Below are 27,661 nucleotides of genomic sequence, written 5' to 3'. Positions count from 1 at the left end.
CAGAATTATGGGGTTTTGGGGAGCTGCAGTCTGGGGTGGGGTCAGGAGCTGCCACTCCAGGGGTTCCCAGGGGTGGGAATTCCATGGCCGTGGAAGGAAACATCGGAAAGGTTTGGTGACCACGGTGGTTTATTCACCAATAAAACAAAGAGATTTTTACTGATTTTAGGAAGGGGGATCCAACTGTAGGAAAGAGGAGTTTTCCCCTAAAACACAGAATTATGGGGTTTTGGGGAGCTCAGATTGGGGTCAGGGCTGCCACTCCAGGGGTTTCCAGGGGTGGGAATTCCATGGCCATGGAAGGAAACATCGGAGCACGGGAGGGTTTGGTGACCACGGTGGTTTATTCACCAATAAAACAGAGATTTTTACTGATTTTAGGAAAGGGGATCCAACTGTAGGAAAGAGGAGTTTTCCCCTTAAACACAGAATTATAGGATTTTGGGGAGCTCGGATTGGGGTCAGGGGCTGCCACTCCAGGGGTTCCCAGGGGTGGGAATTCCATGGCCATGGAGGGAAACAGAGCATGGAAGGGTTTGGTGACCACGGTTGTTTAGTCATTGATAAAAACAAAGAGATTTTTACTGATTTTAGGAAAGGGGATCCAACTGTAGGAAAGAGGAGTTTTCCCCTAAAACACAGAATTATGGGATTTTGGGGAGCTGCAGTTTGGGGTGGGGTCAGGAGCTGCCACTCCAGGGGTTCCCAGGGTGAGAATTCCATGGCCATGGAAGGAAACATCGGAGCACGGAAGGGTTTGGTGACCACGGTGGTTTATTCACCAATAAAACAGAGATTTTTACTGATTTTAGGAAAGGGGATCCAACTGTAGGAAAGGGGAGTTTTCCCCTAAAACACAGAATTATGGGATTTTGGGGAGCTCGGATTGGGGTCAGGGGCTGCCACTCCAAGGGTTCCCAGGGGTGGGAATTCCATGGCCCTGGAGGGAAACACTGGAGCACTGAAGGGTTTGATGACCATGGCTGTTTATTCATAACTAAAAACAAATTATTTCCGATTTTAGGAAGGGGCATCCAACTGTAGGAAAGAGGAGTTTTCCCCTAAAACAGAGAATTATGGGGTTTTGGGGAGCTGCAGCTTGGGAACGGCCACTCCAGGCCTTCCCAGGGGTTCCCAAGGGTAGGAATTCCATGGCCATGGAAGGAAACATCGGAGCATGGAAGGGTTTGGTGACCACGGTTGTTTAGTCATCGATAAAAACAAAGAGATTTTTACTGATTTTAGGAAGGGAGATCCAACTGTAGGAAAGAGGAGTTTTCCCCTAAAACACAGAATTATGGGGTTTTGGGGAGCTCAGAGTGGAGTCAGGGGCTGCCGCTCCAGGGGTTCCCAGAGTGGGAATTCCATGGCCATGGAGGGAAACATCGGAGCACGGAATGGTTTGGTGACCACGGTGGTTTATTCACCAATAAAACAAAGAGATTTTTACTGATTTTAGGAAAGGGGATCCAACTGTAGGAAAGAGGAGTTTTCCCCTAAAACACAGAATTATGGGGTTTTGGGGAGCTCGGAGTGGAGTCAGGGGCTGCCACTCCAGGGGTTCCCAGGGGTGGGAATTCCATGGCCATGGAAGGAAACACTGGAGCACTGAAGGGTTTGATGACCATGGCTGTTTATTCATAACTAAAACCAAATTATTTCCGATTTTAGGAAGGGGCATCCAACTGTAGGAAAGAGGAGTTTTCCCCTAAAACACAGAATTATGGGGTTTTGATGAGCTGCAGTTTGGGGTGGGGTCAGGAGCTGCCACGCCAGGGGTTCCCAGGGTGAGAATTCCATGGCCATGGAAGGAAACATCGGAGCACGGAAGGGTTTGGTGACCATGGTGGATTATTCACCAATAAAACAAAGAGGTTTTTACTGATTTTAGGAAAGGGGATCCAACTGTAGGAAAGAGGAGTTTTCCCTAAAACAGAGAATTATGGGGTTTTGGGGAGCTGCAGTTTGGGGTGGGGTCAGGAGCTGCCACTCCAGGGGTTCCCAGGGGTGGGAATTCCACAGCCATGGAAGGAAACATCGGAGCACAGAAGGGTTTGGTGACCACGGTTGTTTAGTCATCGATAAAAACAAAGAGATTTTTACTGATTTTAGGAAGGGCGATCCAACTGCATGAAAGGGGAGCTGCAGCTTGGAGTGGGGTCAGGAACTGCCACTCCAGGGGTTCCTGGGATGGGAATTCCATGGCCATGGAAGGAAACATCGGAGCACGGAACGGTTTGGTGACCACGGTGGTTTATTCACCAATAAAAACAAAGAGATTGTTGCCAATTTTAGGAAAGGGGGATGTGATTTTAGGAAGGGGGATCCAATTGCAGGAAAAGGGGTTTTGTGTGGATTTGGGGTCACAGGGCCGTGCCCTGCTCGGGCGCCTTGGCCTCGCGGGGGTAGAACTCGGCCAGGATGTTCTCGGGGATGCGCTTGAGGAGCTGCTTGGGGAAGATGCGCAGGAGCTGCCAGCCGATGTCCAGCGACTCGAAAATGCTCCGGTTCTCGTAGGGACCTGCCGGGAGAGCGGGGAGGAGGATTTGGGGCTGCTGCAGGGGCTCTCCCAGATCCCAAATCCCCGGTTTAGGACTAAAAGCTCACCCTGGGAGATGAAGTGCTTCTCGAACTTGTGCAGAAACTCCAGGTACAGGAGGTCGTCGGCGGACAGGGCCTCCTCGCCCACCACGGCCTTCATGGCCTGCACGTCCTTCCCGATGGCGTAGCAGGCGTACTGCGGGATCCAGGGATTCCAGAGAGGGATTGGGATGGGCACGGACCCCACAGTCCATCCAGTGCCACCAAGGGACACCTCCCACGAGCCTGGGTGGCTCAAAGACCCATCCCAACCTGGCTTTGGGCACTGCCAGGGATCCAGGGGCAGCCACAGCAAATCTGGGAATTCCAGCCCAGCCCCTGCCCACCCTCCCAGCCAGCAATTCCTTGCCAAGATCCCAGCCCAATCTCCCCTTTCCCAGTGGGAGCCATTCCCTGGCTCCTGTCCCTGCAGGCCTTGTCCCCAGTCCCTCTCCAGCTCTCCTGGAGCCCCTCCAGGGACTCTGAGGATTCCCTGGAATTTTCCCTTCTCGAGGGGAACATTCCCAGCTCTCCCAGCCTGGCTACAGAACTCTGGGATAGTTTGGGTTGGAAGGACCTTAAATCCCATCCCATTCCCAACCCATGTTTAGGGACACCTTCCCCTACCCTGGGTTGCTTCTGTGTCCTGTCCGTCCACAACACTGAAGCAACCATCCCATCCCATCCCATCCCATCCCATCCCATCCCATCCCATCCCATCCCATCCCATCCCATCCCATCCCATCCCCATCCCCATCCCCATCCCATCCCATTTCCTCCCCATCTCATTTTATCCCACCCCATTTTGTCCCAATTCCATCTCATCCCAAATCATCCCAATTACTCCCTCCCATCCATCCATCCATCCATCCATCCATCCATCCATCCATCCATCCATCCATCCATCCATCCATCCATCCCGGCCTTGGACATTCCCAGGGATTTGGGGCAGCCCCAGCATTGCCAGGTGTTGTCACTGTCACCTTCCCTGGATTCTCCCCCATCCCAATAAAGGCAGATGAAGATTTGGGATTTAGGACACCCCGTGGAGCTCAGTGGGATCCAATCCTGAATCACCCCAAAAATCAGAGCTCCCCTCTGGAATCCTGTGGCCATTCCTGGCTCTCTGAGCTCTTCCCTTCCCCAGGAGAACATCCCCAGCTCTCCCAACCTGGCTCCAGAGCAGCTCCAGCCCTCAGAGCATCTCCAGAACCCCCTCTGGAATTGCTCCAGCAGCTCCAAACCCTCCTGAATTTGGGATCTGGGAGCAGGAGCAGCTCCACAGGTGGGGCCTCACCTGAGTCTCCACAAACAGGGGGACAGGAGGGCCCTGAAGTGACAAACGCCCCACCCCGAGTGTCCCCAAGCCCTCACCAGCTGGTTGGACACGTCCCCGTGGTCCTTCCTGGTCATTCCCTCTCCGATGGCCGATTTCATCAGCCGGGACAGGGACGGCAGAACGTTGATGGGGGGGTAAATCTGTAGGGTGGGAGTGACCCCAATGTCCAGCCAGCTCTGGGGGACCCCACCCCTACCCCCGGTGTTCCCGGGGCTTTCCAGCCCTGGATCCATCCTGGAGATGGGAAGGGGTTTGGGAACGAACCTGGCGGTTGTGGAGCTGCCGGTCTACGTAGATCTGGCCCTCGGTGATGAAGCCAGTCAGGTCAGGGATGGGGTGGGTGATGTCTGGGGTGGGGGGGACAGAGGGGTTGTGAGACCCCAAAGCAGGGCTGGCAGCTCAGCTGGACACGGGACAACGCTGTGTGACATCTGTGGGGTCACCAGGGCAGCACAGACCCCACTGGGGTCAGTAGTGGGGGATTTGGTGTCACCCCATTGTCCTGGAGCTGGGGACCCAAATCTAGGTGATTGGGGTGGCACAGAGGGGTCTCAGTGCCACCTCTCTGTCCTGGAGTTGGGGACCCCAAATGGGAGGGGATGGGGTGGTTGGGATGGCATGGGGAGGTTTTGGTGCCACCACCTTGTCCTGGAGTGATCCCAAATGGGAGGGGATGGGGATGGTTGGGGTGGCACAGAGGGGTCTCAGTGTCACCTCTCTTTCCTGGAGTTGGGGACCCCAAATGGGAGGGGATGGGAGTGGTTGGGATGGCACAGAGAGGTTCTGGTGTCACCTTCCTGAAGCCAAGGACCCCAAACTGGAATTGTTGAAGGGTTGTTGAGGACATGGGGAACTCTCAGACCCTAAATCACCCCAGCAGCCTCACCACCCCAGGAGCTCCCAAAACCGGGTAAAACCAGTGCAATTTGGGATTTCCCAACCCTACGATTTCCAGGAGTGGGGAAATCCCCATCTCCCACGGTGTTCCCGCCCCCTCCCACAGTGTTCCCGTCCCCTCCCGGTATTCCCAGCCCCTCCGTGTCCCTCTGACCGTCGTTGGGCATGGTGAGGATGGGGATCTGTGTGATGGAGCCGTTCCTGCCCTCCACGCGCCCAGCGCGCTCGTAGATGGTGGCCAGGTCTGTGTACATGTAGCCAGGGAAGCCACGGCGGCCCGGGACCTCCTCCCTGGCTGCTGACACCTGTGGGGTTGGGGGGTCAGGGCACCCCAAACATCCCAAAAACCACAGGGGGCACGGGGGACACGAGTGTCCTGAGCAGCCCAGGCAACCCCAAAAACCCCAGGTATGCTGGGCACCCCAAACACCCCAAAAAACTCAAAACCCGTGGGAACCCGAGGTGTGCTGAGGATTCTGAGCATCCCAAACATCCCAAAAACCATGGGAGGCACGAGGGACATGAGTGTCCCGAGCAGCCCAGGCAACCCCAAAAACCCCAAGTGCACTGGCTGCTCCAAATACCCCAAAACCCCAAGAATTGTGGAAACCCCAGGTGTGCTGAGTATTCTAAGCATCCTAAACACCCCAAAACCCATGAGAGGCAAAGGGGACATGTGTGTCCCGAGCAACCCAGGCAACCCCAAAAACCCAAGGTATGCTGGGCACCTCAAACACCCCAAAAAACTCAAAACCCGTGGGAACCCGAGGTGTGCTGAGGATTCTAAGCATCCCAAACATCCCAAACACCCCGAGCATTCCAAAGACCCCCAAAACCATGGGAAGCATGAGGGACGCAAGTGTCCTGAGCAGCCCAGGCAACCCCAAAAATCCCAAGAGTGCTGGGTGCCCCAAACACCCCAAGAACAGTGGAAACCCCAGATGTGCTGGGAATCCTGAGCATCCCAAACATCCCAAACACCCCGGGCACCCCAAAGACCTCAGTCACCCCAAAAACCATGGGAGGAAAAGGAGACATGAGTGTCCTGAGCAGCCCAGGCAACCCCAAAAATCCCAGGTGTGCCCCAAACACCCCAAAAAACTCAAGATGCTTGGAAACTCCAGGTGTGCTGAGGATTCTAAGTGCCCTGATCACCCCAAACACCCCACGAACCCTGGGCTCTCCTCGTCACTCTGAGCACCTCAAACACCCCAAGGACCCTGAGCTGTCCATGTCATCCCGAGCACCCCAAATCCCCAAAGACCCTGTCACCCCCAGCTGTCCTTGTCACCCTGAGCACCCCTGGTACCCCAAGAACCCTGAGCTGTCATTGTCAACCCCAAACCCCCCAAGGACCCTGAGACCGCCAGCTGTCCTTGTCACCCTGAGCACCCAGGTACCCCAAAGACCCTGGGCTCTGCTTGTCACTCTGAGCGTCCCAAACACCCCAAGGACCTTGGAACTTCCAGCTGTCCTTGTCACCTTGAGCACCTCAAACACCCCAAGGACCCTGGGCTGTCCTTGTCACCCCAAATCCCCCAAGGACTCTGGGTTCTCCTTGTCACCCTGAGCACCCCAAACCTCCCAAGAACCCCAAACACCTCCCGCTGTCCTTGTCACCCTGAGCACCCCAAGGCCCCCAGGGACTCTGGGCTGTCCTTGTCACCCCAAAACCCTCAAGGACCCTGGGCTGTCCTTGTCACCCTGAGCACCCCAAGTCCCCCAAGGACCCTGTCATCCCCAGCTGTCCTTGTCACCCCAAACTCTCCCAGGACCCTGGGTTGTCCTTGTCACCCCAAATCTCCCAAGGACCCTGGGATGCCCAGCTGTCCTTGTCACCCTGAGCACTCCAAGAACCCTGGGCTGTCCTTGTCACCCCAAATCCTCCAAGGACTCTGGGTTCTCCTTGTCACCCTGAGCACCCCAAACCTCCCAAGAACCCCAAACACCTCCCGCTGTCCTTGTCACCCTGAGCACCCCAAGTCCCCCAAGGACCCTGTCACCCCCAGCTGTCCTTGTCACCCCAAACTCTCCCAGGACCCTGGGTTGTCCTTGTCATGCTCAGCATCCCAAACTCTCCAAGGACCCTGGGCTGTCCTTGTCACCCCAAATCCCCCAAGGACCCTGGGACGCCCAGCTGTCCTTGTCACCCTGAGCACTCCAAGGACCCTGGGCTGTCCTTGTCACCCTGGGCCCCCAAACCCTGCAGCCACTCCACACTGACCTCTCTGAGGGCCTCAGCGTAGGAGCTCATGTCGGTCAGGATGACCAGCACGTGCTTCTCGCACTGGTACGCCAGGAACTCGGCCGTGGTCAGTGCCAGCCGCGGCGTGATGATCCTCTCAATCCTGTGGGACACCCCCAATTAGCGCAATTAGGCTAATTAGTGCCCACAGGGCAGGTTTGCGGTGCCAGGGAAGGAAGGGAGAGAGGGAAGAAGGAAGGAAGGAGAAGGAGAAGGAGAAGGAGAAGGAGAAGGAGAAGGAGAAGGAGAAGGAGAAGGAGAAGGAGAAGGAGAAGGAGAAGGAGAAGGAGGAAAAGGAGGAAGAAAGGAAAGGAAAATGGAAGAAAATGGAGAGAAAAGAAAAAGAGAAAAAGGAGAGAGGAGGAAGAGAGACAAGGGAAATAAAGAAAAGGAGTAGGGGAGAAGGGGAGAAGGGGAGAAGGGGAAAGGAAAAGAAGAAGGAAAAGAAGAAGGAAAAGAAGAAGGAAAAGAAGAAGGAAAAGAAGAAGGAAAAGAAGAAGGAAAAGAAGAAGGAAAAGAAGAAGGAAAAGAAGAAGGAAAAGAAGAAGGAAAAGAAGAAGGAAAAGAAGAAGGAAAAGAAGAAGGAAAAGAAGAAGGAAGAGGAGGAAGGAAAAAGGGAGAAGGAAAAAGAAGAAGGAGAAAGGAAAAGAAAAAGGAAGGAGAAAATAAGAGAGGAGGGAGAAGGAGGAGGAGAATGGAAAAGGAGAAGGGAGAAGGAAGAAAAGAAGAAGGAAGAAAAGGAGAAGGAAGAAAAGGAGAAGGAAGAAAAGGAGAAGGAAGAAAAGGAGAAGGAAGAAAAGGAGAAGGAAGAAAAGAGAGAGGGAAGAGGGGGAGGAGGAAGAAAAAGTAGGAGAAAGAAGGAGAAAAAAGGAGGAGGAGGGAGAAGGAAGAATGAGGAGACAAAAGGAGAAAGGAGGAGGAGGAGGAGGGAGAAGGACAGGAAGAGGAGGAGGAGGAGGAGGAGGCAGGGCTGTGCCTCACGTGGGGTCGTTGGCCAGGTTGAGGAAGAGGCAGACGTTCTCCATGGAGCCGTTCTGCTCGAAGTCCGACTTGAAGAACCGCGCGGTCTCCATGTTCACCTGTGGGACACGTGGTCAGCGGGTGGGGACATGGGGACACAGAGACACAGGGACAGGGCAGTTCTGGGGTCACCTGGGATGTCCTGACTCACCCCCATGGCTGCAAAGACGATGGCAAAGTTGTCCTCATGGAAATCCACCACATCCTTGGATTTCTTCACCAGCCCGGCCTGGCGGCAGATCTGTGCTGCAATCTGAGGGAGGGGACAGGGACAGGGTGGCAGCAGGGACAGGGGTGGCAGCAGGGGCACCCTGGAGCAGCCATGGCCCCTGTGAGACCAGGACATGGTCCCACGGGCTGCAGGCCAGTGGGGTGTCCCCCCCCTTCCTGTGTCCTGCCTTGTCCATTGTCACTCCTGACTGGTCAGGGATGGCTCCCATCAGATCCCACCCTATGGATCCCATCCCATCCCAGGAATCCCATGGATCCCATCCATCCCAATCCCACCCCATGGCATCCCACAGATCCCATTCCATCCCATGGATCCCATCCCATGGATCCCATCCCATCCCATCCCAGGGATCCCATGGATCCCATCCATCCCAATCCCATCCCATGGCATCCCACAGATCCCATTCCATCCCATGGATCCCATCCCCATCCCCCTCTGGAATTCCCAGCCCCTCCTGCTGTCCCACACTCACGGCGACATGAGAAGGGTCTGCAGCCCCCCCAGTCCCTGCATTTAGGGACCCTAAACCAGTCCAGATCCTCCTGCACAGCACACAGCGATTGCTATGCCAATGGGGAAACTGAGGCACGAGCTGATGGCAGCTTCCTGACACCAGGAGCGAGGATCTGACCTTCCCAACCCCTCCATCCTCCTCCTCCCCCAATCCCACCTCGTTGTGGGGCAGCCCGGCAGCGGAGAAGATGGGAATTTTCTGTCCGCGGGCGATGCTGTTCATGACGTCGATGGGAGAGATCCCGGTCTGGATCATCTCCTCGGGATAGATCCGCCCGTGGGGGTTGATGGGCTGGCCTGGAGCGGGAAAAGGAGAGATCATGGAATGGTGGGGTTGGAAGGGGCCTTGAACCCATCCAGTCCCACCCAGGGACAATTCCCACTATCCCGGGGTGCTCCAAGCCCTGTCCAGCCTGGCTTGGGACATTTCCAGGGACGGGGGGGTGGAGGATGCAGGCATGGCCCGGGTTGGTGGCAAAAATTGGGAAGGAAGGTCTGGAGGTAAGCAGGGAGCAGCTCTGGTGTGGGACAGGAACCATCCCAGCAGTTGGACACCCTCCTGGTGGGGATGGATGGATGGATGGATGGATGGATGGATGGATGGATGGATGGATGGATGGATGGATGGATGGATGGATGGATGATGAATGATGGATGGATGGATGGATGGATGGATGGATGGATGGATGGATGGATGGATGGATGATGGATGGATGATGGATGGATGATGGATGGATGATGGATGGATGGATGGATGGATGGATGGATGGATGGATGGATGGATGGATGATGGATGGATGGATGATGGATGGATGGATGGATGGATGGATGGATGGATGGATGGATGGATGATGGATGGATGGATGGATGGATGATGGATGGATGGATGATGGATGGATGGATGATGGATGGATGGATGGAGGATGGATGGATGATGGATGGATGATGGATGGATGGATGGATGGATGGATGGATGGATGGATGATGGATGGATGGATGGATGGATGGATGGATGGATGGATGGATGGATGATGGATGGATGATGGATGGATGGATCCATGGATGGATGCAGGGATGTGGTGACACCACAGGACATGGTGACACCATCAGGGCATGTTGTCACCCCAATTCCAGCCCATCCCAAGCCCCTCCCGCGTTCCCTCAGAGCCGTCACCGTTGATGTCCAGGAAGTCCTCGGCCATCACTGGGGGGCCGCTGTCGATGGGTTTGGCGGAGCCGTTGAACACCCGGCCTGTGGGGACACAGGGACTGTCCCTAACTGAGGCCACCAGCTGGGGGTGGCACTCCCATGGCCCTGGGACATGGTCCCCATCCCGATCCCGGGATGTGCCTTCCACCCCAGCCAGGACATAGCGACTGGGGGCTGTGGGGCAGGAAGTGTCACCTGTGGGCTGGGTGACACTGCAGGTGCCAGCACATGGGGACAAGACCCCCGTGTCCCCCCATGTCCCATCCACCTCCATCACCTTGTCCCCATGTCCCCATGCTCCTGGCCACCCCTGTCACTTTCTGCTTGGGGTCCTGGGTTCCCAGTTAGGGGGTGACACCAGGACCCCCATACAGGCACAGAGGACAGGACCTTGTCCCCATCATCCTTTCCATGTCCCCATCACCCCCATCACCCTGTCCCCATGTCCCAATGTCCCCATCACCCCGTCCCTGTGTCCCCATGTCCCCATCACCCCCATCACCCTGTCCCTGTGTCCCCGTGTCCCCATCACCCCCATCACCCTGTCCCCATGTCCCAATGTCCCCATCACCCCGTCCCTGTGTCCCCATGTCCCCATCACCCCCATCACCCTGTCCCTGTGTCCCCGTGTCCCCATCACCCCCATCACCCTGTCCCTGTGTCCCCATGTCCCCATCACCCCCATCACCCTGTCCCTGTGTCCCCATGTCCCTATCACCCCCATCACTCTCCTCGTGTGTCCCTGTATCCCCATCACCCTGTCCCCGTGTCCCCACGTCCCCAGTCACTCCCTCCTTGCAGTCCCTGTGTCCCCATCATCCCCATCACCCTGTTCCCATGTCCCCATCACCCCCATCACCCTGTCACTGTGTCCTCACATCCCCATCACCCCACCTTTGTGTCTCCATGTCCCCATACTCCTGTCCCCATGTCCCAATGTCCCAATGTCCCTCATCGCCCTGTCCTTGTGTCCCCATCACCCCCATCACCCTGCCCTTGTGTCCCCATGTCCTCATCACCCACTCCCTGTGTCCCCATGTCCTCATCACCCCCATCACTCTGTCCTCATGTCCCCATCACTGTCTCCCTGTGTCCCCATGTCCCCATGTCCCCAGTCACCCCCATACCTCTGTCCCCATGTCTCCATCACCCCCATACCTCTGTCCCCATGTCCCCATCGCTCTCTCCCTGTGTCCCCATTTCCCCATCACCCCCATCACTCTGTTCCCGTGTCCCCTTGTCCCCATCACCCCATCCCTGTGTCCCTGTCACTCTGTCCCCGCGTCCCCACATCCGCAGTCACTCCCCTCTCGCAGTCCCCAAGTCTCCATCACCCCCATCACTCTGTCCCCGTGTCCCCACGTCCCCAGTCACTCCCCAGCTCAGTGGGGTGACACCAACCCCCCCCAAACCATCCCCAGGGAGGGGACGCGGCCTCACCGCTCCCTCTCAGCCTCATCGACCGCCTCGGAGCCGCGGTGGCATCGATCGCGACAAAGCCACGGTTCCCTGACCTCGCCTCGGTGGCTGCCGCCCCCTGCCCGCCCCCCCTGTCCCCCACGGGACGCGGTGGCGGTGCGGGGACACGGCAGCGGTGTCACAGCGCATCAGGCTGATGGCAGCGCCGAGCGCCGAGCACGAAAGGTCAGCGGCCACGGCAGCGGCGACTCCCGGGGGACACCGAGAGCGGCAGGGGAGGGTGACACCGGGGGGGCCACACGGGGGAGGTGACACCGCCCCCTGCCCTTTGCGGGAGCGCGGCGGGAGCGCGGCGGACACGCGGCCCCCGTGGGTGAGGGGACAGCGCAGGGACAGGGCCACCACCCGGCCCGACCCCGAGTGACCCCCGGGGTGGGGGGGTTGGGGGGATCGGGGGACATGAGGGGACAGGGGGGACTCAGAGCTGGATCCCAGAGAGGTTTGGGGGGGAAGGGACTTTAAATCGCATCGATGTCACCTCCCTGCATGGGGACACCTTCCACTGTGCCAGGTGGCTTCAGGTGCTGGCCAGCCCGGGCTGGGACACTGCCAGGGGTGGGGTGACAGGATCAGGGACAGGGTGACACCGCCAGGGGTGGGGTGACACTGCCAGGGATGATGTGGCACCGCCAGGCATGGGGTGATGCTTTCAGGGATCGGGTGACACTTGCAGCGACAGGGTGACACCGCCAGGGACGGGGTGACACTTATAGGGACGAGGTGACACTAGCAGAGTGGCGGTGACACCACCAGGGACAGGGTGGTACCTCCAGGGACAGGGTGACACAGCCAGGGGTTGGGGGACACCGCCAGGGAAGGGGTGATGCTTTCAGGGATAGGGTGACACTTGCAGGGACGAGGTGACAGCTCCAGGAGGGGGTGACACTTATAGGGTGAGGTGACACCAGCAGAGAGGCGGTGACACAGCCAGGGACAGGGTGGAACCGCCAGGGACAGGGTGACGCTTTCAGGGATTGGGTGACACTAGGAGGGACGGGGTGACAGCTCCAGGAGCGGGGTAACACTAGCAGGGATGAGGTGACACCACCAGGGATAGGGTGACACCTCCAGGGTTGGGGTGACACCACCAGGGGTGGGGTGACGCTTCCAGGGACGGGGTGACACCGCCAGGGATGCGGTGACACCTCCAGGGTTGGGGTGACACCTCCAGGGTTGGGGTGACACCACCAGGGATGCGGTGACACCACCAGGGATGCGGTGACACTTCCAGGGACGGGGTGACACCGCCAGGGATGTGGTGACACTTTCAGGGACTCAGTGACACCGCCAGGGACAGGATGACACCTCCAAGGACGCGGTGGCACCGCCAGGGACAGGGTGATGTTTTCAGGGATGGGGTGACACTTCCAGGGACGGGGTGACACTTCCAGGGACGAGGTGACACTTCCAGGGACCCGGTGCCACCTCACCTGGCCTCCTTTCCCAGCCCACCCCTCGCGTTTCCCGGGATCGCCGCGCACGGAGGAGGCGGGGACCGCTCCCGCCCTGTCCCAGGTGGCTGCCACAGCTCGGAGGTGGCCCGGGGACGTTCTCAGCCCCAGAGATGAACCCTGAATGTCCCCAAATCTCGGTGCCAGCCGTGCCCGGGCTCACCCAGCATGTCCTCGGACACCGGCGTGCGCAGGATGTCCCCCGTGAACTCGCACGTTGTGGCCTTGGCATCGATGCCCGATGTGCCCTCAAACACCTGCGGAGTGCCCGGCGAGGGCAATTAACCAGGATTAATTAACGCTTTGGGGGACGTGAGGTGACCCGCGCTCACCCCAACCCCCCCGGGAGGGGACATAAAAAAGGGACAAAGTTTGGGGTTAAAAACCCTTCTTGAGGGGATTTGGCGGAATTTTTTTTTGGGGGTGGATGGTGAATGCCGCACCCGCGGGAAAAGCCTTTTGATCCGGATAATATTTGACATCATTCGCGTTAATTAACCCCCGGCTCGCCGCTTTAATTAGAGCCGGGTGGCCCCTGGGGGCAGGGGGGAGCTGGGGACGGTGACAGGTGACACTCGGAGCCCCCCAGGTGGCTGCGGGTCACCCCCAACAACGCTGAGGCTGCAAAAATCCCCTTTTCTCCCTTTTTTCCCCCCTTTTTTCCCCCTGCCCGAGCCTGACTCCCTAATAGGATTAAAAGGGCAGCCCCGAGGCGCAGGTGGCACCAGAGCCGCGATTTTGGGGCAGCTGCGCCACCCCCGGGCCCCCGCGGGGCCATCTGGGGGGGATCCGGACGAATTAGGGGGGATTTGACCCCAAACAGCCCCCGCGGCTTTGGGGACACTCCTGAGGCCACTGGTGCTCCAGGGCTGGTCGCTTTGGGGACACCCCAGCCAGGGCTCGTGGCTTTGGGGACACCCTGGCAGCCCCTGCGGTCCCAGGGCTGGTGGCTTTGGGGACAATGGCCTGGCTGTCCCAGGGCTGGTGGCTTTGGGGACAATGGCCTGGCTGTCCCAGGGTTGGTGGCTTTGGGGGGTGGTGGCAGCGTGGTCCTGGGATGGAGCAGGGGGTCAGTGGGGGGTGGTGGGGTGAGGGAGGGGACACGGCCTGTCCCAGGACATCACTACCAGTCCCAGGACACTGTCCCCTGTCCCAGGTCACCCTTGACCAGCCCAGACATCCCTGACCATCCCAGGACACTGTCCCCCACCCAAGGACATTTGTCCCAGGACAGTGTCCATCACAGGACGCCACTATCTGTCCAAGGACACTGTCACCTCTCCCAGGACACTGCCCATCCCAGGACACCCCGGACCATCCCAGGACACTGTCACCTCTCCCAGGACATTTGTCCCAGGACACTGCCCAATCCCAGGACACCCCTGGCCATCCCAGGACATTGTCACCTCTCCCAGGACATTTGTCCCAGGACACTGCCCAATCCCAGGACACCCCTGGCCATCCCACGACACTGTCGCCTGTCCCAGGACACTGCCCATCCCAGGACACTCCTGGCCATCCCAGGACATCAGTCCCGCCCCTAAAGAGCACAGGGACACGAGCCCGACAGCCACCACTGGAGGGGGACAGAGCCACGGGACAGAGCCCTGGGACAGGGACAGAGCCTTGGGACAGGGACCCGGGACAAGGACAGAGCCTTGGGACAGGGACCCGGGACAGGGACCGAGCCCGGGACAGGGACAGAGCCTTGGGACAGGGACCCGGGACAGGGACCGAGCCCGGGACAGGGACCTGGGACAGAGCTCTGGGACAGGGACCCGGGACAGGGACAGAGCCCAGGGACAGAGACAGAACTCTGGCCCGCGTAGCCCCCGCGCGTCGCCATGTGGCGGTGTCGCCGTGTCCCCGCGGTGTCCCCGTGTGGCGGTGTCGCCGTGTCCCCGCGGTGTCCCCGTGTCCCCGCGCTCACCTGCACGATGGCCTTGGCGCCCATCACCTCCAGCACCTGCCCGCTGCGGGTGGTGCCGTTGGGCAGGGTGAAGTTCACGATCTCGGCGTACTGGGCGAACTGTGGGGACAGCGACACGGGCAAACGGGGTGGCGGTGTCCCCTCTGTCCCCTCAGCCCCAGCCCCTCTCCCCCCAGCCCCTCCTGCTCCGCTGGTGCTGCCTCAGTTTCCCCTCCTTTGGACCTGAAGCCACCAAACTCTGAAGTGGGGACGCACCGGGTGGCAAAGGGGTGGCGCTGCCTGTCCCTGTCACTGTCCCATCTTGGAGCTGCCCCCGGGCTGTGGCACCGCTCTGTGCCTCAGTTTCCCCGATGTCGAGGGGATTTTCCACTCCCGAGGAGGTGACACCAAATGCTGTCCCAGCCAGAGCCACCACCAGGGTGCCACCACCTCCAAGGCAGAGGTGTCCCCATGAGGCACGAGTGGCACTCATGGGGACACTGCAGGGTGCAGGGAGGGGACGTTTGTGTTGAGGGGACATGTCCTGCTCTGGGGACAATGGCCGATGTCAGGGCTCTCCTCCTCCTCCTTTGATTGAGCTGATTAATTATATAAATGAGAGGGCCATGGAAATGCGACACCAGGTGACAAAACCCTCTGGGTGTCACCCAGGTGGCCCCAGCCCAGACAGGAGAGTGGGACAAGGGACAGGGAGGGTGACAACAAGGGGACATGGGGGTTGTGGAGTGGCCCCGCTCAGAGCAGGAGCCCTGTGGGAGATGGGGCTGGGACAGGGGACAGGGGACAAGGGACAAGGGACAGGGGACAGAGCTGGGAAAGGGGACAGGGGAGGGGGGACAAGGGACAGGGGACAAGGGACAGGGGATAGAGCTGGGAAAGGGGACAGGGGACAGGGGACAAGGGACAGGGGACAAGGGACAGAGCTGGGAAAGGGGACAGGGGACAGAACTCAGGCAGGTGCACAGGACACAGGGACAGGAGGCAGAGCTTGGTCAGGGACACAGGGGACAGGGCACAGGGACACAGGGGACACAGGCTGAGCTCGGGCAGGGACACGGGGACATGGGGGACAGGGTGCCCGGACCGAGCGCACACACGTTCCACGGAATGTCCCCCGTGTCCCCAGTGTCCCCCATGTGGGCGCACACTCCACTCGCACGGGGACATGACGACACCGGGACATGGGGACATGGGGACACGGGACACGCCACCCGCGCGGGCAGGCGGGGACAGGGCTCTGCTGCCGAGCGCGTCCAGAGGAGGGAGCTCGGACCCCGGAGAGGAGGGGACAGCCCAGGGGACAGCCCAGGGGACAAGGGACACGAGGGATGGCGCAGGGAAAGGGACAGCCCTGGGGACCGGGGACAAGGGACAGGAGGGATGGCACAGGGAAAGGGGACAAGGGACAGGAGGGATGGCACAGGGAAAGGGGACAGCCCAGGGGACAGCCCAGGGGACAAGAGATGGAGAAGAAGGCACAGGGGACAGCCCAGGGGTCAGGAGGGAGGGGACAGAGGACAGGTGACAGGGGACACACTCCCCCCATCGCACCCTCAGCACTGCAGTCCCCACACAGCCCCAGGTGCCACCACCAAGCTGTCCCCGTGTCACCCAGGGTCCTACCTTGACGTTGTCCAGCACCACCAGGGGCCCGTTGACACCGCACACTGTCCTGTAGGCTGGGGGAGGTGACACCGTCAGTCCCCAGGGCCACGGGGCCACCCGGGCGGTGCCACCCCCATATCCTGTCCCTTCCTGTGTCCCTTTCCCTGTCCTGGTGACATCCCCAGTGACCGGTGGTGGCCCGACTGGACACTGTCACTCAGTGGTGACGCGGCACTCGGGGGTTGTGTCACCTTCTGGAGGTGTCCTCAAACACCCGGCAGGGATGTCACCGCTGGGAATGCCACCAGGGCAAGCAGGGAAGTGTCCCCTTGTCCCCTCCCAGTCACGCCTTGCCCGGTGGGATGCGGGGACACTTCCCAAAGTCCCCGCGGTGCTGGGGGGACCCTGGGGACACCCCGGGGCGACATTGGGGTGGGGAAAGGACGGTGTGACCCGGCGGGAACAGCCCTGGGACAGGGGGTGACAAACGGGGACAGGGGACAAGGGTGACAAATGAGGGTGAAGCTGGATAGAAACACAGAGAGAGACAGCGGATCCCGGGAATTTCGGGATTGGGATTCTGGGAATGCCGGGATTGGGATGGGATCCTGGGAATAATGGGATTGGGATGGGATCCCGGGATTGGGATGGGATCCTGGGAATAATGGGATTGGGATGGGATCCCGGGATTGGGATGGGATCCTGGGAATGCCAGGATTAGGATGGGATTCCGGGATTGGGATGGGATCCTGGGAATAATGGGATGGGATCAGATCCCGGGATTGGGATGGGATCCTGGGAATAATGGGATTGGGATGGGATCCCGGGATTGGGATGGGATCCTGGGAATAATGGGATTTGGATGGGATTCCCTGGAATGCTGGGGTTGGAATGGGATCCCGGGATATTCCAGGACTGGATCCCAGGAATAATGAGTTTGGGATGAGATCCTGGGAATGCCGGGGTTGGGATGGGATCCCAGGAATAATGGGATTTGGGTTGGGTCCCCTGGAATGCCGGGGATTGGGTGCTGGGAATAATGGGATTGGGATGGGATCTTGAGAACGGCAGGATTGGGATCAGGTCCTGGAAACCCTGGGACTGGGACTGGCTCCCAGGAGTGCCGGGTTTGGGATCAGCTCCAGGGAGTGCTGGGATTGGGATGGGATCCTGGGAGCACCAGAATTGGGATCGAGTCCCAGGAGTGCCGGGAGTGGGATCAGCTCTGGGGAATGCCAGGATTTGGATCAGCTCCTGGAATTGCCAGGTTTAAGATCAATTCCCGGAAATGCCAGGATCAGGATCAGCTCCCGGGAACGCCGGGACTGGGATCGGCTCCCAGGAACACCGGGTTTAGGATCAATTCCCGGGAAAGCCAGGATTTGGGATCAGCTCCCGAGAACGCCGGGGTTTGGGATCGGCTCCTGGGAACGCCAGAATTTGGATTGGCTCCCGGGAACGCCGGGGTTTGAATCAGCTCCCAGCAGTGTCTGGTTTGGGATCTCCGGGGTTTGGGATCGGCTCCCGGGAACGCCGGGACGGGGGTCGGCACCAGGGTTTGGGATCGGCTCCCAGGAACGCCAGGATTTGGATCGGCTCCCAGGAACGCCGGGGTTTGAATCAGCTCCCGGGAACGCCGGAGTTTGGGATCGGCTTCCAGGAACGCCGGGGTTTGGGATCGGCTCCCAGGAACGCCGGGGTTTGGGATCAGCTCCGGGGAACGCCGGGGTTTGGGATCGGCACCAGGATTTGGGATCGGCTCCCAGGAACGCCAGGATTTGGATCAGCTCCCAGGAACGCCGGGGTTTGGGATCAGCTCCGGGGAACGCCGGGTTTGGGATCGGCTCTCGGGAACGCCGGGGTTTGAATCAGCTCCCAGCAGTGTCTGGTTTGGGATCTCCGGTGTTTGGGATCGGCTCCCAGGAACGCCGGGACTGGGATCGGCTCCCGGGAATGCCGAGACTGGGATCGGCTCCGGGGAACGCCGGGGTTGGGATCGGCTCTCGGGAACGCCGGGGTTTGGGCTCAGCTCCGGGGAACGCCGGGGTTTGGGCTCAGCTCCGGGGAACGCCGGGTTTGGGATCTCCGGGGTTCGGGCTCGGCCCCCGGCGGGTGCAGGTGCGGGGGAGCTGATCCGGCTCTAAGCCGCGCCTTGATCATCGCAGGAAGTGTCAAAGCCCCGAGCGCTGCCCCGGCCCCGCTGACCCCGCCGGGCCCTTTCATGCCCTGCCCCCGCTCCCACACCGCGCTCCGGCATTCCCACCTGATCCTAATAGGATCGGAGAGGCCGGGCCAGCTGCAGGGCGTCCCGCGGAGACGGGGGTCCCTGATGTCCCTGTGCTGACGGCGGCATTGTCCCCCAGCTGGGACGGCCCAGGGAATTCACGGGTCCCGTTTCTCCCGCTGGTCACAGCCCAATCCTGGACATCCCACGGGGCACTGTGGGGTCACCCCGATGGCACAACGGGACCCTCGGTGTCCCCTCCCCTCAGCCAGGGCAGTGCCAGCGATCCCAGACATTCCAGCTATGGGATCTTGGAATTATAGGCTGGTTTAGGTTGGGAATTCCTTAAAGCCCAGGAATTCCACCCCTGGCACCTTCCACTGTCCCAGATTGATCCAAGCCCCAGTGTCCAACCCAGCCTTGGGCACTGCCAGGGATCCAGGGGCAGCCACAGCAAATCTGGCAATTCCAGCCCAGCCCCTGCCCACCCTCCCAGCCAGCAATTCCTTGCCAAGATCCCAGCCCAATCTCCCCTTTCCCAGTGGGAGCCATTCCCTGGCTCCTGTCCCTGCAGGCCTTGTCCCCAGTCCCTCTGCAGCTCTCCTGGAGCCCCTGCAGGGACTCTGAGGATTCCCTGGAATTTTCCCTTCTCCAGGGGAACATTCCCAGCTCTGCCAGCCTTGCTCCAGAGCAGAGGGGCTCCAGCCCTGGGAACAGCTCTGGAATCTCCCTGGATTTGCTCCAGGAGCTCCACACCCTCCTGAATTTGGCATCTGGGAGCTGGAGCACCTCTGCAGGTTGAGTGTCACCTGAACAGAGCACAGGGACAGAATTCCCACCTTTCCCAACTCCATCTTCTCCCAGGGCTGTCCCCAATCCTTTCCCCTCCAGCCTGGATTTGTGCCCCATCCCAGTTCCTCCTGCCCTTGGCCTTGCAGAGCCCCATGAAGTTCTCCCAGCCCCTCTCCAGGAGCTAATTAGCTAATTAGCTTTCTCTGCCCTTCCCCAATTAGGGCCGGCTCCTGCTGCTCGCTCATTCAGGCTCTGGAGGGGCCGGCACACCGGGAGCCCCCTCCCCGCCTTTTGTCCCCTTTATTCCCAAAGTGACCATCCGGCCTTTTATTCCCGTTCCCACTTCCCTTCTCTCGGCTGGAGTTTATGGGATTTTTAATTTTCAGCAGCCCCAAAGTCACCCCCATGGGACAGGGACGTTGGGAGTGTCACTTGTCCCGGCACGGGGATGTCCAGTGAGGTACCAGTGGCTGCCACCCCCTTGGGGACAATCCTGGTGGCCCTCCAGCCCCACTGGAATGGGTCTTCACATCAGGAATGTGGAAGCCTCTGGCAGCACTGGTGTCACCAGGAGTGACATTGGATCATCAGCTGAGCTCTTGGGTGGTATGGAAATCCATCCTTAGTCCGTCCATCCATCCATCCATCCATCCATCCATCCATCCATCCATCCATCCATCCATCCATCCATCCATCCATCCATCCATCCATCCATCCATCCATCCATCATCCATCCATCCATCCATCCATCCATCATCCATCCATCCATCCATCATCCATCCATCCATCCATCCATCCATCCATCCATCCATCCATCCATCCATCCATCCCTCCATGGGCAGAGATCTCTGGACATCAGGGAATCCTGGACTGGTTTGGGTTGGGAGGGGTCTCAAATCCCACCTGGTTCCATCCAGGGACCCCTCCCACCACCCCAGGTGCTCCAAGTCCCGTGTCCAGCCTGGCCTTGGACATTCCAGGGGTCATTCCAGCCCCTCGTCCCTGCCCGGCTCTGGGATGTTCTGTCAGGACAGAGCGGAAATCGCGACAACAACGCCATGGGACAGCCTGGGAAGGGATCGGGGTGGGGAGAGAGGAGGAGAAGGAGAAAAAGGAAAAGAAGGAAAAGAAGAAGAATGAGGAGGAAGAGGAGAAAAAGAGGAAGAAGATGGAAGAGGTGGAAGAGGTGCAGAAGAGTCAGAAATAGAAGAAGAGGAAAAAGAAAGAGGAAAAGGAGGAGGTGGAGATGAAGGAGGAGAAGAATAAAAAGGAGAAGGGGAAGAAGAAGAGAAGGAGGAAGAAGAGGAGGAGGAGAAGAGGAAGAAGGGAAGATGAAGAAGAAAAAGAGGAGGAAGAAGAGGAAGAGGAGGAGAAGGAGATGAAAGAGGAGAAGAAGTGGAGGAAGAGGAGAAAAAGAAGACGAGGGAGGAGGAAGAGGTGAAAGAGGTGAAGAAGGATGAGAAGAAAAAGAAGAAGAAGAAGAAGAAGAAAGAGGAGGAGGAAGGGAAGGATGAGGAAGGAGAAGAGGAGGAGAAGGAGAAGAGGAGGAGAAGGAGAAGAGGAGGAGAATAAAAGGAAGAGGAAGAGGAGGAAGAAGAGCACGAGGAGAAGAACAAGAAAAGAAGAAGGAAGAGAAGGAGAAGAACAAGAAGAAGAGGAGGAAGAAGAGGAGGAGGAAGAGGATGAAGAGAAGAAGAAGAAGGAGGAGGAGGAGGAGGAGAAGAAGAAGAAGAAGAAGAAGAAGAAGAAGAAGAAGAAGAAGAAGAAGAAGAAGAAGAAGAAGAAGAAGAACAAGAACAAGAAGAACAAGAAGAACAAGAACAAGAAGAACAAGAAGAGGAGAAGGAAGAGGAAGAAGAGAAGGAGGAAGAGGAGGAGGACGAGGAGAAGAACAAGAAGAGGAGAAAGAGGAGGAAGGAGAAGAATAACAAGAAGAGGAGGAGGAAGAGGAGAGAAGAGCAAGAAGAGGAGAAGGAAGAGGAGGAGAAGGAGAGGAAGAACAAGAGGAGGAGGAGGAGGAGGGCCGAGAAGCGCAGGGGCAGCACCGGAAAGCCGCAGCAGCGATAATGAAGCCGCGGCAGGCGCGGGCTGGGTGGGCTGCGGCCGCCGGCAGGGGCACGGCCGGGGAGCAGGGGGCGGAGGGGGCGAGGGGGCCGAGGGGGCAGCAAAGTCTTTCAACGCGGCCTTTCCACACCCCCAGCCCCAAATTCACAGCTGCTGTCACATGCGATCTCCGTCAGCGCTGACACTCACGCACTGCTGCCCGCGCGGGGGGGACCGCGGCCCCCGGTGACAAAGGGGACCCGACCCGGCTCCACCCGCCGCTAATTGCTCCCGCTCGCCCGCCCTGCCCTCCGCAGCCCCCGCGGCCCCTCCCGGCACTCAGGGCTCGGCTGCAAAGTGCGCCGGGGGCTCGCTGCCACCTCCGAGGGGGGCTGGGGGTCGGGGAAGGGAGCATAAGGGTCGGCCTGTTCCGCCAGGTCAGGTGGATCCGAGTCCATCCAGCCTGGCCTTGGGCGCTTCCAAGGATTCAGGGCCGGCCACAGCAAATCTGGGAATGCCATCCCAGCCAGGAATTCCTTCCCCAAATCTCACCCAAATCTCCCCTTTCCCAGTGGGAAGCCATTCCCCTTTTTTGTCACCTCGTTCTCTGGGCTGGGTGTGCAGTGAGTGACGCTCAATCCCAGCCCCGAATTCCAGAGCTGGGAAGGGATGGGAACACCTGGAGCAGAGATGGGAAGCAGGAGGGATAAACGGCCCCCAAACCCCCAAATTCCCCAAATGCTCGGGCCCTGAGCAAAGCTGTGGGTGCAGGGCTGCCCCAGCAGGTCCAGAGCTGATCCTGAGCCACCGTGGGGCACAGGGAGGGTCCCCGGTGTCCCCCAGGGCACAGAGAGGGGACCCCAGCCCTGGCACCCCTGGATGGATGATGGATGATGGATGGATGGATGGATGGATGGATGGATGATGGATGGATGATGGATGGATGGATGATGGATGGATGGATGATGGATGGATGATGGATGGATGGATGATGGATGGATGGATGATGGATGGATGGATGGACGGATGGATGATGGATGGATGATGGATGGACGGATGGTGGATGATGGATGGATGGATGGATGATGGATGGATGGATGGATGGATGGATGGATGGATGGATGGATGGATGGATGGATCCATGGATGGATGGATGATGGATCCATGGATGGATGGATGGATGGATGGATGGATCCATGGATGGACAGATGGACAGAGCAGGGGCAGACAATGCTGGGCACAAGGCTCTGGATGGGGCTGGGTGCCTCCCCCATCCCCGGCAGTGTCCAAGGGACAGGGACAGGGCTTGGAGCAGCCTGGGACAGTGGGAGGTGTCCCTGAGAGTGGCACTGGGTGGCTTTAAACTCCCTGCCAACCCAAAATCCAGGATTTTACGACCCCATGAAGGCCCAATTTCCAGAACCCACACCACAAACCCACCCCCCTCTTTTCCTCCTCCAGCTCTTTCTCCCAATCCCTCTCAGCCCCAAGCCCACCCTGGGACTTTTCCGACAATCCCTAAGTGACCGCTCGCTTCCGCCCCAGTCGCGGCCGGCCGTGGTGGCCTCCTGGACCTGCCCATTGTGCCGTGTGTCACTTTGTGCCGCGCTGTCAACCCCGCGGGGCTGGCCCGGGGCTGGCAGGGGCCGTGAAAAGCCCGGCGGGGGGTCACACTCTATGCCACTAATTAGGGCCCGGCGGCCGCGGGTTCCCAGACACACCTGCATGGTCATGTGGGGGCAGCCGCAGAAAAGGCGGCCCCAGCCAAGCGTGAAGCCAGAGAGGGAAAAAAAAAAAAAGGGAAAAAAAACCAAAAAAAAAAGAGAGAAAAAAAGAGGGAAATTCAAGCGTTGCTCGCTGCGGGTTTTGCTGGTGGAATTAAATACCAGGGAGGGAGGAGAGGGAAGGGGAGGGATCCTAAAGGATGTGGGATGATGAAGGGTGGGGGTTGTTGTGGGGCAGAGGGGTCACAGCCCCCCAGGGCAGGGTGGCCAAGGGTTGGGAGTGTCCCTGGATCTTCCTTTGCTGCTGCTCGTGTCCTGTCCCAAACGGCACCAGGAACAGACCCCAAAGGGACAACCTGTGCCTGGAGCAGGAGAGGTGTCAGGGATGGTGGGGACAGATGGGACATGGCAGCAACCCACCAAAATCATTGCTGGGCTGAGGCTGTGTGGCACAAATTGGATGTCCATCTGTCTGTCCATCCATCCGTCCATCCATCCATCCATCCATCCATCCATCCATCCATCCATCCATCCATCCATCCATCCATCCGCCCATCCATCCATCCATCCATCCATCCATCCATCCATCCATCCATCCATCCATCCATCCATCCATCATCCATCCCTCATCCATCCATCCATCCATCCATCCATCCATCATCCATCATCCATCCCTCATCCATCCATCCATCCGTCCATCCATCCATCCATCCATCCATCCATCCATCCATCCATCATCCATCCATCATCCATCCATCCATCCATCCATCCATCATCCTTCCATCCATCCATCATCCATCCATCCATCCATCCATTGATCCATCATCCATCCGTCCATCATCCATCATCCATCCATCCATCCATCCATCCATCCATCCATCCATCCATCCATCCATCCATCCATCCATCATCCATCCATCATCCATCCATCCATCCATCCATCCATCCATCCATCCATCATCCATCCATCCATCCATCCATCCATCCATCCATCCATCCATCCATCCATCATCCATCCATCCATCCATCCATCCATCCATCCATCCATCCATCCATCCATCCATCCATCCATCCATCATCCATCCATCCATCCATCCATCCATCCATCCATCCATCCATCCATCCATCCATCCATCCATCCATCATCCATCCATCCATCCATCCATCCATCCATCCATCCATCCATCCATCCATCCATCCCTGCCCATCCCAGTTCCCCCAGTTCCGGGCACTGGGCTGTAGCTGGGGACAGTGACAGCACCCCTGTGCCCAGTGCCACACTGGGACCCCAAACTGGGATGCCAAACTGGGATTCCAAACGGGGAACCTGAACGGGAACCCATAACTGGGGCTCTAAACTAGAACATTTAGCTGGGACCCTAAACTGGTACCCTAAACTGGGAACATAAACTGGGACCCCAAACTGGGATCCCAAACTGGGAAACTGAACTGGGACCTCAGACTTGGACCCTAAACTGGAATTCTTAACTGGGACCCCAAACTGGAACCTTTAACTGGGAAGCTGAACTGGAACTCTTAACTGGAATTCTAAACTGGAGCCTTTAACTGGGACCCCAAAATGGTACCTTAAACTGGGAACCCAAACTGGGACCCCAAATTGGGGACCCAAACTGTGAAACTGAACTGGGACCCCAGACTTGGACCCTAAACTGGAGTTCTTAACTGGGAACCTGAACTGGGACCCTTAACTGGGACTCTAAACTGGAACCTTTAACTGGGAAGCTGAACTGGAATTCTTAACTGGAATTCTAAACTGGAGCCTTTAACTGGGACCCCAAAATGGTACTCTAAACTAGGACCCTAAACTGGGAACATAAACTGGGAACCCAAACTGGGAAACTGAACTGGGAACCCAGACTTAGACCCTAAACTGGAGCTCTTAACTGGGAACCTGAACTGGGACCCTTAACTGGGACTCTAAACTGGAACCTTTAACTGGGACCCTAAAACGGTACTCTAAACTAGGACCCTAAACTGGTACCCTAAACTGGGAACATAAACTGGGAACACAAACTGGGAAACTGAACTGGGAACCCAGACTTAGACCCTAAACTGGAGCTCTTAACTGGGAACCTGAACTGGGACCCTTAACTGGGACCCCAAACAGGGACCCCCAAGCTGGGATGGCAAGCTAGGATGCCAAACTGGGACCCTAAACCGGGAACACAAACTGGGACCCCAAACTGGGATCCCAAACTGACACCCAGAACTGGGGCCCTAAACTGGGACCCAAACTGGGACCCCGAACTGGGAACATAAGCTAGGACCCTAAACTGGGAGCCAGCACTGGGGAACCCCGCCCCCCCATGAGCTCAGGCACCCACAGCCCCACGCTGCCCCTCCCCCAGATTCAGGGATGTCCCCACCCCTCCGAATGTCACCTCCAGGTCCCCCCCCCCCCTCAGTCGTGCCACTCCCTCTGTCCTTCCTGCCACTTCTGCTGTCACCTCCAGAACATTTTGGGACTCGCCTGTGCCAGCTGCCCACCTGGGTGACAGGGACACACCGGGGACAGGACTTTGTCCCCGCCTGGGTGGCGGTGCCGCTCTGGGCACAGGGGAGGGGACAAACGCTTCCCTCGAGGGGACAAACGTGCGCAGTGGGAAGAAACTGGGGCGGTTTTTTCCTGGCACAGGGACACGCGGGTGACACCCGAGCCAAGGGCTGGCGCTCGGCCAGGCGACACGGGCAGGAGTCACCCGCGGGTGGCCGCTGTTGACAGCAAACACGGCGGGTGGCCGGGCAGGGCCAGCTCGGCTCGGGAGGGACCGGAGCCACCCGGTTGGGGACATCCCCGCGAGGTGGCTTCCGAACTGCCCCAGCAGCGAAGGCACAAAGGTCACAAGGGACGCCCTTGGTGACAGCGGGGCCTTGGGGACAAAGTGACAGGGGGGTCGTCCAGCCCCGTGTGGCGCTGGCACGGTGCCAGGTGTCCCGATGTCGCCGTGGGATGGGGACACAGCGGGAAGGGCGCCCCGGCTGTCACCACGGCGCCTCACAGGTGTCCCCAGGGTGGGGACACTTTCCCCGGTCCTTGTCGGTGCGGTGCCCAGGAGGGGACACCCCCGCAGCCCCACAGTGTCCCCCTGTCCCCCCGAGAGGCACACGTGGCCGCTGTGCCACCCTGCCTGTCGCAGTGCCACCCAGCTGTCCACTCCTGAGCCAGTGGCACCCGTCCATCCATCCCTGCCACCCCTGACTGTCCCAGTGCCGCCCACCCATCCCTGTTACCCTCCCTGTCCCAGTGCCACCCCTCTGTCCCTTCCTGAGCCAGTGTCACCCACCTGTCCCTGTCACCTCTGCCTGTCCCAGTGCCACCCCTCTGTCCCTGCCATCCCTGCCTGCCCCAGTGCCACCCACCCATCCCTGTCACCTCTGCCTGTCCCAGTGCCACCCCTCTGTCCCTGCCATCCCTGCCTGCCCCAGTGCCACCCACCCATCCCTGTCACCTCTGCCTGTCCCAGTGCCATCCCTCTGTCCCTTCCTGTCCCAGTGCCACCCGCCCGACCCTATCACCTCTCCCTGCCCCAGTGCCACCCACCTGTCCCTGTACCTGCTCCAGTGCCACCCACGCACTCCTGCCCGCTGTCACCCCCTCGTCCCTGCCACCACTGCTCGGGGACAGAGCGATGTCCCTCCCCGGGGTTCCCGCCTCGGTGTCCCCTCGGTGTCCCCCCGGTGTCCCCTCAATGTCCCGCACTCACTCAGCCGGGGGTTGCTGTGGAAGTCGCGGGTCACGGCCAGCCCGTGCTCGCGGGCGGCCGCCAGCTCTGTCGCCGCTGCTGTCACCTTGGTGGCGGCCATGGCCCTGTCCCTGTCCTTGTCGCCGTCACGGTCCCGGTCCCGCCGGGCAGGACACGGCAGCGCCCCGGGTTTTGTAGCCCCGGCCCGGCCCCGCCCGCGACACCGGCGGCAAAGGTGACACTGGCAGCAAAGGTGATACCGGTGGCACAGGTGACACCGGAGACAGAGGTGGCACCGGCGGCACAGGTGACACCGGAGACACAGGTGACACCGTGTTGGCTGTAAACAGCGGGAGGGAGCGGCCGGGGGCGGGATCGCGGGAGCCGGGATGGGGGCAGGGAATGGGAACGGGAATGAGAACGGGAAAGGGAACGGGAAAGGGAACGGGAAAGGGAATGGGAATGGGAATGGGAACGGGAATGGGAACGGGAATGGGACAGGGAGTGGGAATGGGAATGGGAATGGGAACGGGAAAGGGAATGGGAATGGGAATGGGAATGAGAATGGGAATGGGAATGGGAACGGGAACGGGAATGGGAATGGGAATGGGAATGGGAATGGGAATGGGAATGGGAATGGGACAGGGAGTGGGAATGGGAATGGGAATGGGAA

General features: G+C 59.2%; 1 protein-coding gene across 2 annotated transcripts; it reads right to left on the bottom strand.

Annotated features, from left to right (window-relative positions):
• Positions 1-2,236: 2,236 nt before the first annotated feature.
• On the bottom strand, positions 2,237-27,140 carry LOC134434313 (V-type proton ATPase subunit B, kidney isoform). 2 transcript variants are annotated; one of them, XM_063182989.1, is made up of 14 exons: positions 27,010-27,140; positions 16,520-16,575; positions 14,897-14,995; positions 13,130-13,223; positions 10,001-10,078; positions 8,984-9,123; positions 8,233-8,334; positions 8,043-8,140; positions 7,041-7,164; positions 4,971-5,121; positions 4,184-4,266; positions 3,955-4,059; positions 2,608-2,737; positions 2,237-2,521 (listed from the first exon to the last, which is right to left on the bottom strand). In XM_063182989.1, the coding sequence occupies exons 1-14, from the start codon at positions 27,107-27,109 to the stop codon at positions 2,364-2,366; spliced, it is 1,518 nt and encodes a 505-aa protein (XP_063039059.1). In that variant the 5' UTR covers positions 27,110-27,140; the 3' UTR covers positions 2,237-2,363. The 2 variants fall into 2 exon arrangements, with proteins under 2 accessions (XP_063039059.1, XP_063039060.1); XM_063182990.1 differs by lacking the exons at positions 16,520-16,575; positions 27,010-27,140 and adding an exon at positions 15,152-15,447.
• Between the last annotated feature and the right edge of the window lie 521 nt (positions 27,141-27,661).

The sequence above is a fragment of the Melospiza melodia genome, unplaced genomic scaffold (genome assembly GCF_035770615.1).
Source record: "Melospiza melodia melodia isolate bMelMel2 unplaced genomic scaffold, bMelMel2.pri scaffold_341, whole genome shotgun sequence".
Classification (NCBI taxonomy): domain Eukaryota; kingdom Metazoa; phylum Chordata; class Aves; order Passeriformes; family Passerellidae; genus Melospiza; species Melospiza melodia.
Note: the sequence above shows the minus strand (reverse complement) of the source record. Positions and strands in the feature narration are given on the sequence as shown.